At 33.6% G+C, this 14,178-nt stretch overlaps 1 protein-coding gene across 1 annotated transcript in view; it reads left to right on the top strand.

Moving 5' to 3' along the window:
* EFCAB7 (EF-hand calcium binding domain 7) overlaps positions 1-12,489 on the top strand; it is a 65,251-nt gene extending 52,762 nt beyond the window's left edge. Inside the window, exon 16 of the mRNA XM_077120726.1 lies at positions 12,436-12,489. Within this exon, the coding sequence (XP_076976841.1) occupies positions 12,436-12,449 (14 nt within the window). The 3' untranslated portion in view covers positions 12,450-12,489. The remainder of the gene's footprint in view (positions 1-12,435) is intronic.
* The last annotated feature ends 1,689 nt before the right edge of the window (positions 12,490-14,178 follow it).

Below are 14,178 nucleotides of genomic sequence, written 5' to 3'. Positions count from 1 at the left end.
AAAATATGAGATGATGGTATGGTAGTCCATGACAAACTCTGGGATCTGTCTTTTAACTACTTGTTGAAGAATACTTTGAAAGCTATTGCTTTTTCCTTTCTTTGCTTTGTATATACGTTATACAATAAAAAAAGTTAAAAAAAATAAAATAATAAAAAGGAAATCACTGAACCTGTTGGCTAAGTGCCAATGGAAACATGATCTTTTATTAAAAGCAACTGTCTTAAAACTAAAAAAACTAAGAAATGATGAATATGCAACTATGTGATGATACTAAGAATTACTGATTGTACATGTAGAATGGAATGATTTCTAAATGTTTTGTTAATTTTTTTTAATTAATAAAAAAAAAAGAAAGAAAACTAAAAAAAAAAAAAAGCATAAGGATCCAGCTTATTAGAATGACATTTAAATGTTCCAAATCTCTTCTGTGCTCCCATGTAGGAGTTTTATCTACAAACACTCCCTCGTATTAGCTTTTTTCCATTACTACTTTACACATGTCCTAGACACTTTTATCTCTATGAAACCTCTCATCCCACATCTCTCTCTGTCATCATATTTCTTTCTTCACCTTCACAGAAAAAAACTAGAATTGTCCCCAGTAGCTACACCCACTTCCTTGACTGATTCATTCTTTTTAGTTAATTCAACTAGTTTTTGTTCCCCCAAGGACATTGTATTAGGGTTCTCCAGGGAAACAGAACTAATATATTATGTAAATATTATGAGATTTATTATAGGTATTGTCTCATACAATTGTGGGGATTGCCAAGTCCAAATTTTATAGAGCACGCTGGGAGCTAGGAACCCTGATGAAATTTTCGATGAATTCCCTAGGAGAAATTGGCTGGCTGGAGTAGAGATAGAAATTCTTTCTGACTGCTGAAATCATCAGTTCTTCCTTTAAGGCCTTCAACGATTAGATGAGACTCCATTCATTGTTGAAGGCAATCTCCTTTGTTGATTGTAGATATAATCAGCTGTAAGTCCAATTGACTTAACTGTAACAATTTAAATCCATAAAATACCCTCACAGTAACAGCCAAAAACTGGATACCATAACTAGCCAAATCGACATATGAACTTAACCGTCACAGATATCAATAACCACCTTGTTTTTAAATCCAGTAGATATTTTTAAGTGGTCTCTCCAGTTTTGGACATTGTTGCTCTTCCTGGAACATGATATTCAGATTCTCTTCCATTCTTTTTCAAGCTTCTTTTTAACTATACTCTGGGCCTTCTCCCAGTTTCTGCATTCTCTTTTACCTCAGGCCTTTGTACATGATATTTCCTCTTGCCTATAGAAAAATGTTTCCCTCAGATCTCAACAAATATGTCACTTTTTCCAAGATTCTTCCTCATTACTTTGATGAGCCTAACTCTTCATGCTCACTCTTTGTTGTAGTCCTCATCAAGTATATTTGAATTGCTCATTATCAATACTAAGGAGTAAGCTGAAAGCAGGCACAGTTAACCCCAGCATATATCATAGAACCATAATAGATATGCAAAAAATATTTCCCAAATGGCTGAAAAAGTGTGAGAATATTAAAATTTATTGTATTTACATTTTTCCTCATTCTTAAGGATATTTATAGATTAAAAATAGAAACACAAAAATAAAAAGTTGTGTGACCATTAATTTTATTTACCAAGGCTTTGTTCTTCATTTTATTAGCTACCAGATTAAAAAATAACTAAAATAAAATGGAATAAAAATTTATTTTTTTCATTGATTATCTTATATGTGTCTTTAGATGGTGAAGAGAGGATAAACCAAATGACCACTATAATTCCTTCCAACTCTAAAATTCTATAGTTCTGATATTTAAAATTTAGTTTGTGGTAAGTAGCAGATGCTGTTATGTTATAAGCAGTTCTTAAATTATATTTGATAATTTTGTTGATTTCCCACTAGATGTTGGAGTAGACCTATTTTTGTTAAAAGCCAGTGGCTTTCTTTTAGAAATATTTTTAGTGTAGGTTAAGTATGAAGCAGAAACTTAATATACCACACTAATTGTATTTTGGATATAATCCAGGAAATGGAAATAATATTTTTTATTTTGGCCACTAGAGGGTGAGATATTTTATTATTTAATTATTTAATTATTCATTAAGGAAAGAGAGATGTATAGAGAGAGGGAGGGAGGGGGACTGACTAGTAATATTTGAGGGCACTGGGTTAGTCTTTTATGACTTTTTTGGTTAAATATATTGGAAACTATGGATATATGCAAATGAAGGCACATATATCCATTCATATTATAGAATATATATAAAAATCACTACTAACTTGTAAAGTCAATACTAAGATTTCTGCTCTTAAAAAGGTATTACTTACACCTTCTTCGTGAAGTTACAGTAAGAGCATATAGGGATACCCCTGGCTGTATACAGTACATAGAGCCTGTCTTTGCTGCATTTTCTCAGCCTCCCTTAATTTCTGGTTTAAAATAATTATATAATGATTGAGGAAGAAATAAAACAAATAATGGAACTGATTTATGGGAAGTAGATGAGATTTATGTGGAGAGACAATTCAGGGACCAAAAACTAGGAATTTTTGCTGAAAGTGAAAGGATAAAGGATTTTGGTTGCCTTGAAGTATCTATACTTGTTAACTGTGGTAGTATTACATAAGGAAGATGAAAAATAGGCATCCTCAATTCTTTCACATGCTGCCTGTATTTGTGGTATTTGACCAAAGTCAGATTATACTTTAAAAAATAGACACTCTTCTATTTTGTTAGCATAATACATTCCTGAAAATATTATAAATGTTATAAAAAACATACCCTGAGTATTATTTCACTACTTCGTCATAACACAGTTTGTTTACTCATTCATCTGTTGAGTTGTTTTCAGTTTGGGGAAAGTATTAATAGAGTGGACATGATTCCATTCACCAAAAATTATATTTTAAAAATTCACTTTCTTTTAGACTCATTTGCTAAATAGTTAGCATTTTATAAATATTCTTAATTTTATTATTTCCTTTGCAATTGAATATAAGATCACCCAACTTAAAGTCAAGCCAACTGAAGTTTAATTATCTGATTGAGCATAATGTCAACATTTGTTAATGCAAAAGTGCTAGTTATAGAATATCAGCATTGTAAGCTTTCTGGCAATTTCAGATGTATGTAATCAGCAATACTAAAAGAAAAATTTCTCTGTGCCTTTTCTGTCACAAAAATTATCTGGATTTAGCTTTTGAAAAAAAACTTCTTAGCAGAGAAGTAAAAACACTAAAAAGTAGAATAGGCTGGGGAATCGTACACAGGGACATCCATTTTGCAAGTTTTTAAGAAGCTCTAATTATTCCTTGTATTACTTTTGCTAGAGAAGTAGTAGACATGGTCTCTATCCTCAGAAAAAGAAAACTGAGGAAATGAGATACTTGTTACCCTATTAGAGAATGACATCACATGTTAAATTAGTAAACACTGATCATTAGGCATTAAAGCACTGATGAGGCATACCGACAAAAGAGCAGAAGGTTTATCCCATTTTCAGGAAGTGGGGACAGATAAGAATCTCTCAGAGAAGGAAAGTATAGTTTGAAGCTAATTAGTACTTTGAATTGTTCTTAGTCATGAAATACAATGTATTTTCAATTTTAAATTATATAAAAGGGCACATTTTAATGACTAGTAAAGAAAATGGGACATAGGCTTAAAGTACTGAGAAGGTCTACACTAAAATACATACTCATTTTTGTAGGTTATTTGATGGAATTAGCTTGGAGAAATTGGAAGGATCATTGTGGGCAGAAAGAATCAGCTAGAACTTTAACTGATCTTTAAAGAGAGGAGGGATTTAGAAAAATGAAAAGAAAATGGAAATAATTTCAAGCGTTTTCTCATGTTTTCCACTTTTCCTGGCATGTCCTATTATTGTATCTCTGCCTATTAAAATCATAGGCAATGTGTTCATCATACACTTATTGAGTGCCTACTGTGCATGCAGAGCATTGCTTTAATTGCTGGTTAGAGAGAGGTGAACAAACCATTGTTCCTCCCTCATTATACACAGTCTATCAGAGAAGATAGACAGTAAACAAGTATTACAGGCTGTACCTTTAACATACATTTTTCAAATGCCTCATTCTTCATGAAACTTTGATCCTTTCTCCAACCCAGAAGAAATTGTTCCATTTCTTGAGCTTCTATTTAACTTTTTTTCCTGTCTGTTTTTTTCAGATGAAAAAATTATCATACAGTAAATTTGAGGGGGGGGGAGATCTGTGAATTTAACACATGTATAGTTTTGTTTAACCACCACCACAATCAAAATGCAGAACAATTCCAGCACCAAAAAATTCCCTAATGCCATTCCTTTATAGTCTTATCACACACACATATCCCTAATCCCTGGGAAGCACTGATCCGTTCTCCATCACTCTAATTTTTTCTTTTTGAGAATGTCATATAAATGGAAAAAAATAATATGTAACCATTTGAGACTGATTTCTCCCACTTGAAATCATACAAGTTGTATATATAAATAGTTTGTATCTTTTTTTTGCTGAATATTATTTCATTATATGGATGTACCACAGTTTGTTCATTCGTCTTTTGAGTTGTTTTTAGTTTGGGGCAATTATTAGTAGCTCATCTATAAGTATTCCTCTACAGGATTTTGTAGGAACGTAAGTTTTCATTTTTCTAGGGTAGATACCTAGAGTTAAGATTGCTGGACCACATGCTAAATGTATGTTGACATTTTAAGAAACCAGTAAGCTGTTTTCCAGAGTGGCTGTACAATTTTTCATTACTACCAGCACTGTACATTAGTTCCAGTTGTTCTAGATACTTTCCAGCACCTGGTATTGACAGTACTTTTAATTTTAGCCATTCTAATGGTGTACAGTGATATCTTGTTGTGATTTTAATGTGCATTTCCCTAATGGTTAATGATGTTGAACAAATTTTCATATATTTATTTTCTACATGTATAAATTTCCATACGCTTATTGTCCATATATATATACTCTTTGGTGAGGTTCAAATCTTGCCTATTTTTAAATTGGTTTGTGTTCTTACTGTTGGGTTTTGAGAGTTCTTTATAAATTCTAGACATAAGTCCTTTGCTAGATGTATGATTTGCAAATATCTTCTCTCAGTATGTAGCTTCATTCTCTTAACAGTGTCATATAGAAAGCAAAAGTTTTTAATTTTGATGAAGCCCAATTTATCTTTTTTTTTCCTTTAATGGATCATGCTTTTGGTGTCAAGTAGAAATCATCTTTGCCTAACCAAGGTCACAAAGACTTTCTCTTGTTTACTTCAAAAAAATTTATGGGTTTATTTTGTACGTTTAGACCTATGATCTATTTTGAGTTCGTTTTTAAATAAATTATGAAGTTTAGATTGAGGTTCATCTTTTCACACGATGTCAATTGTTCTAGTACATTTGTTGGAAGGATTATGCTTTCTCCAATGAATTACTTCTGCACCTTTGTCAAAAATCAATAGCCATATAGACCCACATATTTGTATGGATCTATTTCTGGTATTGTGTTCCATTGATCTATGTGTCTGTCTCTTCACCAGTAACACACTATCTTGATTATGGCATTTTTATAGTAAGTCTTATAATCAGGTGGTGTGATTTCACCAATTTTATTTTTCTTGTCCCCTTTTTTACTAGTCATATACATAATCAAGTACTGTTAATTATGTTCACAATGTTGTGCTACTGCCACCACCATTCATTACTAAAACTGCAACCAACCCAAATAGTGAAAAGAACCTGAGGAACCTGTGGGGCCCTATAGTGAAAGTGAGGTGAAGAGAGACTGAGAAATTGTGGGACACTGGTGGTTTGGAGCTATGTACCCCAGGAAAAAATTTTCTTGCCTTCAGGCACTGGCTAAGATTCCCTTATGACGTTGAATATGAGTGGTAAAAGTGATCTCCTTGCCTTATTCCTAATCTTAGAGGGATTCAGTCTTTCACTACTAATATGATGTTAGCTGTAGGTTTTTATGTAAATTCTTTGTATTAGGTTGGGGAAATCTCCTCCAAGACCTAGTTTGTTGTGAGTTTTTATCAGAAATAGAATTTAAATTTTGTCAAATATTTTTTTCATCAATTGATATGAAAACCATATGGTCATATGGTTTTTCTTTAGACTGTTAATATAGTAGATTATATTGATTGATTTTTCATATATTGAACCTAACTTTCATTCCCAGGAATAAACCCACATGGTTATAATACAGTTATTCTTTTTATAAATAGTGGATTTAGTTTTCGAGTATTTCATTTAGCATTTTTGTGACTATGTTTATGAAAGATAATGGTCTGTATTTTTCTCTTTTTAGCAATCACCTTTGTTTAGTTGGGTATCAGGTTAATGCTGGCCTCATAAAATGAGTTCTTTCTCTCTTTTTTTTTGGAGAGATTGTATAGAATTTATGTTGTTTCTTCTGTAAATGTTTGTTTGAATTCACCATTAAAACCCTAAGGGCCTGGGGGGTTCCTTTTCTTAATTGTGAAAAATAACATATATACAAAAGAGCAATAAATTTCAAAGCACACTGCAACAGTTAGTTGTAGAACAAGTTTCAGCATTTGGTGTGGGTTTGAATTCCAAAATTTTAGGTTTTTACTTCTAGCTGCTCTAAGACACTGGAGACTAAAAGAAATACCGGGAATTTCCTTTTTGGAATGTTTTTATTACTGAGTCAATTTATTCAATACTTACAGGCTCCATTTAGATTATCTGTTTCATCTTGGATGAGTTTGGTACTCGGTGGGTTTTAAGGAATTGGTTCATTTTATATAAGTTATCAAATTTATGTGCATAGAGTTTTTGTTTGTCTATGGAATCTATAGTGATATCCCCTCTTTCATTCCTGATATTAGCAATTTGTGTCTTCTTGCTTCTTTTCTTTGTCAATCTTGTTAAAGGTTTACCAACTTCATTGATCTTTTCAGAGCACCAACTTTTAGTTTAATTGATTTTCTCTTTTTCTGATTTCAGTTTCATTGATTTCTGCCCTTATCTTTATCATTTCCTTCTTTCCGCCTGCTTAGGGTTTATTTGTTCTTTTTCTAAGGTGAATTTTTAGATTGTTTATTTGAGACCTTTCTTTTTATTCTAATATAAATTTTAAAATAAATACCTTTCATGACCCATACTTTGTCTCATATTTTATTTATTTGTATACATGACCGGACTCCCCTATTTTAAACTCCTTGAGTATGAGAATGTTACCTTAGGTGACAATCTGGAGCCTAACTGAGAATCTTTTATTATGTGTTTAGTAAATATTTGATAGAATGTTTGAATGGAGAATGAAAGGAGTGTAAATAAAGACAATGAGTATAAATGACTACTTTAAAGAAAATTCAATTCCTGCTGTGCATCTAAGAGGTAGAGTATTACTGTTTCATACTCACATTATTTAATATTTAACTTTTGAAGTCAGAATAGTCCTTAGAGATTGTTTACTCCAGTGCTATCCAACAGAACTTTTTGCAATAATGAAAAGGACCCATGTGGTAGCCTCTAGCCACGTGTGGCTATTGAGCCCTTGAAATGTGGTTAATGTGACCAGTTTTAATAGCCACATGTGACTAGTGGCTGCCATATTGAACAGTGAAGATTAGTTCATTCCTGTTAGTTTAAAGACCAATAAATTGAGGCCCAGGGAAGTTATGTAATTTTTCTAAGATTATACAGTTCCTTAGAGGCAAAATCAAGATTAAATTCCACATCTCCTGAATGCTAGAAAATTCTCTGTGCACTATACCATATTATATGTGTGTATGTGTAATATTTATCTATTTATTTATAAAGAAAAACAAACACAGTTTAAAATAAATGGTATAATATAAGCTCCATAAGCACAGGAATTATTTTCTGATTTATTGACATTTCCCCAGTGTCTAGAAAAGTGCTGATTTTAGGTGCTCATTAAATATTTGTTGAATGAATGAATACATGGGCAAAAAGTTATATGATGTCAAAATCATCAGCTATATGATTATTTTAACTTGATATGAGCTGGATGAAGGAGGCTAAATCTTTTCACTGTCTCTCCCCAAGGACCTAGAACTTGGATCTAGGTTTTAAAATGTTTAAATAACTTTTTAAACTTATGAAGTGGTGAGTGATTTGTGCCATAAACTTAATTTTGATCAGAGGCAGCATGATGTAGTAGAAAGGGCACTAGACCAAGATGAGTGGGCTGGTGTTAGAAAGAAAGCTGTAAAAAAAAAAAAATTATATATATATATATATATTTGCCTTTAAAATTAAGAAAAACATGTAACAATCTAGAAGTAATATAATGTCAAGGAAGATGTGCCAGTTTAAAACTAATGTGTACCCTGAAAGGGCCATGTTCTTTGATCTATTCAATGTTGCTGTGCGGGATCTTTTTTTTTTTTTATGGTTGCATTTTCTTTTAACTTTTTAAATTGTATAGTATATCATTTATACAAAGCAAAGAAATTTAAAAAAAGCAATAGTTTTCAAAGCACTCTTCAAAAAATGGTTACAGGATAGATCCCAGAGTTTGTCATGGGCTACCATATGATCCTCCCAGATTTTTCCTTCTAGCTGCTCCAGAATATAGGAGGCTAGAGGGCTTAAATACTTTATCATCACAACCGACTTTTTTTTCCCTTCTTTTTTTGTGAACAATAACATATACGCAAAAAGCTATAAATTTCAAAGCACAGCACCACAATTAGTTGTAGAACATATTTCAGACTTTGATATGGGTTACAATTTCACAATTTCAGGTTTTTACTTCTAGCTGCTCTAAAATACTGGAGACTAAAAGAGAAATCAATTTAATAAAATCCAGCATTCATATTCATTTGTAAGTCCTATCTTCTATGTATAATTCCACCATCACCTTTGATCTTTCCATACCTCTCTTTGGGGTTGTTTGGGCTATGGCAATTCTAAATTTTTTATATTGGGAGGGTCTATCACTAATATGGGGTAGGGAGAAGGAACTATCTGATGTTCTGGAGAGGCTGGGCTAGGTTTCAGGACTTATCTGGACCAGGGACCCATCTGGAGGTTGTAGGTTTCCCGCAACCTGGAAAGTTTTTACTTTAGTGCCTGGAACACTTGTGAAATCTTATTTATTGCCCTAGGTGTTCTTTAGGATTGGCTGGAATGGTCCTGGTTGGGGGTTGGCAGGTTATGAAGGTAGTAAGGCCTACCTAAAGCTTGTGTAAGAGCAACCTCTAGAGTAGCCTCTCAACTCTATTTGAACTCTGTCTGCCACTGATACTTTATTAATTACACTTCTTTTCCCCACTTTGGTCAGGATGGAATTGTTGATCCCACAGTGCTAGGTCTGGATTCCTCCCTGGGAGTCATCTCCCACGTCGCCAGGGAGACTTTCACCCCTGGATGTCATGTCCCGCATGGGGGAGGGCAATGATTTCACTTGCAGAGTTGGGCTTAGAAAGACTGAGACCACATCTGAGCAAAAACAGAGGTCCTCCAGAAGTAACTCTTAGGCATGCTTATAGGTGGTCTAAGCTTCTCTGCTACCCACATAAGCTTCACAAGAGTAAGCTTCATGATCGAGGGTATGGCCTATTGATGTGGGTATCCCTAAAGCTTGACACAGTATCAGGAGATTCCCTGATGGCAAGGTTTAATAGTTCCATATTCTTTCTCCCCTCCCTCGGGGGACTTTGCCAATACTTTTTGATTATCTGCTTGATATACTCTAGGATGTTTCCAGGCATTACAATAATCTATACAGGATTAAAGGACCTCTTTCTCATTCTGTGCTCTCTGTGGTTCAGTTGTTCAAATGAGCTACACAGATAGGTTGAATTAGATTATGCACTACAGAAAATTTCAGTTCCAGATCAAATAAACCTTTCTTCCATTGGTCTCAAAGAGTATGTGTGGTTCTAAAATGAGACACTGTCTTCCTTACCCCTATGTTCTGAATTACTTTAACCCCATTCTTGTCTGTTTGGCTTCATTCTTGTCTCTAAATATCAGGTTATCTGTATAAAACAGCCTCTCAAAATCCAGAAATAATAATCACCACTCTGGACTTAATATGTCTGGTCTAAAAGTTTACATTCTAGGCCCCTGTTTTCTTATAATCATTTTTTTAAGGTGACCATACCATTATTGTTTTTTTGTTTCTGGCCTATTTTGTATCACCAAATATCCCACATGTTCATTCACATCATTGCATGCCTCACAACAGTGTTCCTTTTTGTAGCAGCACAGCCTTCGTTCATAAGTGTACACTATTGTTTGCCATTCCACTTCTCCATCAGTGCATCCTTCAGCCACCTGCATTCATCAGACATCATGTAGAGGGCCCAAAATCTACAGTCCATCAACATTCTCAATTTTAGATAATTTCATTTTTTCCAAGTGACAGAAAACAGATAAATACACCCTGTGTGTCGGATCTTTTTTATTGTTTCCATGGAGATGTGACCCACCCAATTGTGGGAGGTAACTTGTTGTTTCCATGATGATGTGTCTCTACCCATTCAAGCTGGGGTTGCTTACTGGGAACCATTTTGGAAAAGGCTTTAGAACCAATAGAGCCCATATAGCCCGAACTTTGGAGCGTTAAAGAAAACGCCCCTGGGGAAGCCACTGAAGAAGTTAGGAGAGAAAGCTAGCAGACATTGCCATGTGCCTTTCCAGCTGAGAGAGGAGTCCAGAAGCCAGAGACCCTTGCAGACACCAGCCACTTGCCTTCCCAGCTGACAGAGGTGTTCTGAACAGCATCAGCTTTTCTTGAGTGAAGGTAACCTGTTGGTGGTGCCTTAATTTGGACATTTTCACAGCCTTAGAACTGTAAACTTGCAACTTAATAAATTCCCTTTTGAAAAGCCATTCTGTTTCTGGTATATTGCATTCCAGCAGCTTTAGCAAACTGAAACATGAGGGAAGAAAGACAATTCTCTTGTAAGGAAGAATTGCTAGCACCAGCTCTAAGCTAGTTCTGGTGGGCAGTATTTCAAACCTCAAGGTGGTAATACAGAACACTATGTCTTCTAAATAGTGAATGAAACAATTCTACATAGCTGAATGAAACAAAAACTGGTTCTTAGTCGAGAAAAAAAAATTGGACCTTAGATATTCAGATAATTGAAGCAAAATAAGACTTAGAATAATTATCTACATGATTTCCTTGATTATTTTCTTTACTTGTGCTATACGTAATATATTTTCCTTTCATATTTTTCTCATTTGTGGAGCCTCAGGGTAACTTTCTCTTGCTTATTGTGTCTATTGTTGACTATCTAAAGTCATACTCTAGGCCTCCAGATTATCAGGCCTTGAGCTTCCTGGCTTATACTTTTCCATATGATTAAAGTATCTGTTTTAGTTTCCTATGGCTGCTATACCAAATTAACAAAAATTTGATTGTTTAAAAGAACAAGACTTTATTTTCATACATTTCTGGAGGCCAGAAGTCCAAAATCAGCATTGTTGGGCCAAAAATCAGGGGTTAAGTAGGGCCACACTCTATTTGGAGACTTTAGAAGAGAATCCATTTCTGGTCTCTTCCAGCTTCTGATGGTTTCGTGATTCCTTGGCTTGTGGCAGCTTCCTGGTTGCCACCTTGTCTCTTCTGTGGTCAAATCTCCCTTTATGAGGATACATGTGATTACATTTAGGACCCACCCAGAAAATCCTGGATAATCTCTCCATCTCAAGATCCTTAACTTAATCACATCTGCAGAATCCTGTTTTGCCATATAAGGTGACATTCACAAGTTCCAGGAATTAGGACATGGATATCTTTTAGGGGTGCCATTATTTAGCCAACCACAGGAATCAAGAACATTAATGGAATAGGATAACAGAAGACATTCATTATCTCTTGAAAAATGCCCTTCTCAATCTGTATTTTTAAAAGTCTTATCTTTTGCCATTTAAAATATTAATATTTTACATATGAAATATTCATATAAACTAATTCAGACTGATATCTTTTATAGAAGATTCCAAAAATGAATTCTAAGGAAAAAGTCTAATTTATCATATATCAATCCTTTTCACATATAGGCTTATGAACTAATACCATTGAATACTGAAACATGAGTTCTAAGAAACTATTATTTTGGCACAGGAACAAAGAATTTCAGAATCACAGCCTCCAGATATCTATTAACTTTTATTCACATAAAAGTTTTAAACACCTGAATAACTTGAGATACAAACAGACTAGATGTTGAATGGTTTCTTATTGCTTTCGTGTGTAGACACTAGTCATTGCAGCAAATTACAAATAGGTCAAGATTTAAAGTAATGAACTATATCTGTAGCCAGGAAAAATCTATGATTTGGGCTTAATAAATTTACTAAAAGGACATTTGCAGTATACGTTAATTTGTAAAAATTCATGTAGAATCATAAATTATTTATTTGCTAGCTAAAAATAATTGAAATTTCTTGTAGGTGATTATCTATGACCTATTTCTTCAGAATTCTTTTCATTAACAGACTGCCATTCTGGCCTAGTAGAACTCCTAGACAGGTAAGGGATTTGGGGTCCATTCTCGTCCTAAATGGAGACTATTCCAAGATTTCTCAATATAGATTGTTCCACTATCACTTGACAGAAAATCGAGTATATGCATATTATTAACAATAATGTGATATATACTTTTATTGTCTGCCACATAAGTGCTATCTAAGCTTTCTTTACTTAGAAAGAAATTGCTAAGGAATTATTTTTCAATGTTTTTATTTTGATAGTTTCTGTATGAACCATGTAACTAATTTACTGTGACTGTAAGGAACTAATGCCAGTAAATCCCCACTTCACTATCCAGTGTTTTTTTTATAAATCCCATATATATCTTTTACATTATAAATTCCATACAAATAGATGTGCACCATTTATTATTTGTTGCAGTCATAGAAGACCGATAACCCATGATAAACATATTCCTTTAAATCATTACAATTGGAATGCAAGTGATGATTTTGAAGGGTGAAAGTAAAACTGTCTTTCATTAACACTATTTTTGGAACTGTAATTTAACCAAACATCCTACATTTATTTAGCTGGGCTTTAACCCATTTCCCATTTATACATACTTGTATATGAAGGCAGGGAAATCAAACTTTTCATAGAATTGCCAACTGCTCATTCCTTGACCTAGATTAAACCTAACCAAATTCTAGGAAATTTGACTTGTTAGGAAGACCTCTAAATGGCATATTAATAACTTTCACAAGAAGTGGATGTTCCCTGTCTTGTAAAGTAACCTCTTGGATGCATGGCAAACACCTCAAACTTTACATGTCCAAAACAGAGCTCCTGATCATACCATACAATCTCCAACCCCATACTTCGTTATTTCCACCTTTATTAGATAAGTTGTGGGTTTACAGAACAATCATGCATAAAACACAGTATTCAAATATCCTATCCATCACCAACACCCTGCATTGGTGAGGATTATTTGTCACAATTGATGATAGCACATTTAAAAAAAATTTTTTATTAATTAAAAAAAATTACAAGAAACACAAACATTCCCAACACATACACTCAGCAATTCACAATATCATCACATATTTGCATATTCATCATCATGATCATTTCCCAGAACATTAGCATCAATTCAGAAAAAGAAATAAAAAGACAACAGAAAAATATAACAAACGGAAAAAAAAATTTTACAGGCCATATCCCTTACTGATCCCTTTCATTGATCACTAGCATTTCAAACTAAATCTATTTTAACATTTGTTCCCCCTATTATTTATTTTTGTTCCATATGTTCCTCTCATCTGTTGACAAGGTAGATAAAAGGAGCAGATGATAGCACATTTTTATAATTGTACTCTTAATTAAAATCCATGGTGTAACTTAGGGTTCACTGTTTGTGTGGTGTAATTTTTTATTCTGTTACCATATATACAATCTAACATTTCCATCATTAATCATATTCAGATGTCTATTTCAGTGCTGTTAATTGTATTCACAATGTTGTGTTACCATCACTACCATCCATTAGCAAAACGTTGCCATCATTCCAAATAGGAATCCTGTACATTTTAAGCCTTAACTTCCTATTCCTTATCCTCCAGTAACCTATATTCTAGATTCTGACTCTGTGTGTTTGCATTCTAATTGTTGCAAATGAGTGAGATCATATAATATTTGTCCTTTTGTGTCTGCCTTATTTT

This window comes from Tamandua tetradactyla, chromosome 11, assembly GCF_023851605.1.
Source record: "Tamandua tetradactyla isolate mTamTet1 chromosome 11, mTamTet1.pri, whole genome shotgun sequence".
In the NCBI taxonomy this organism is placed as follows: Eukaryota; Metazoa; Chordata; class Mammalia; order Pilosa; family Myrmecophagidae; genus Tamandua; species Tamandua tetradactyla.
This window is presented reverse-complemented; position numbering and strand designations above follow the sequence as displayed.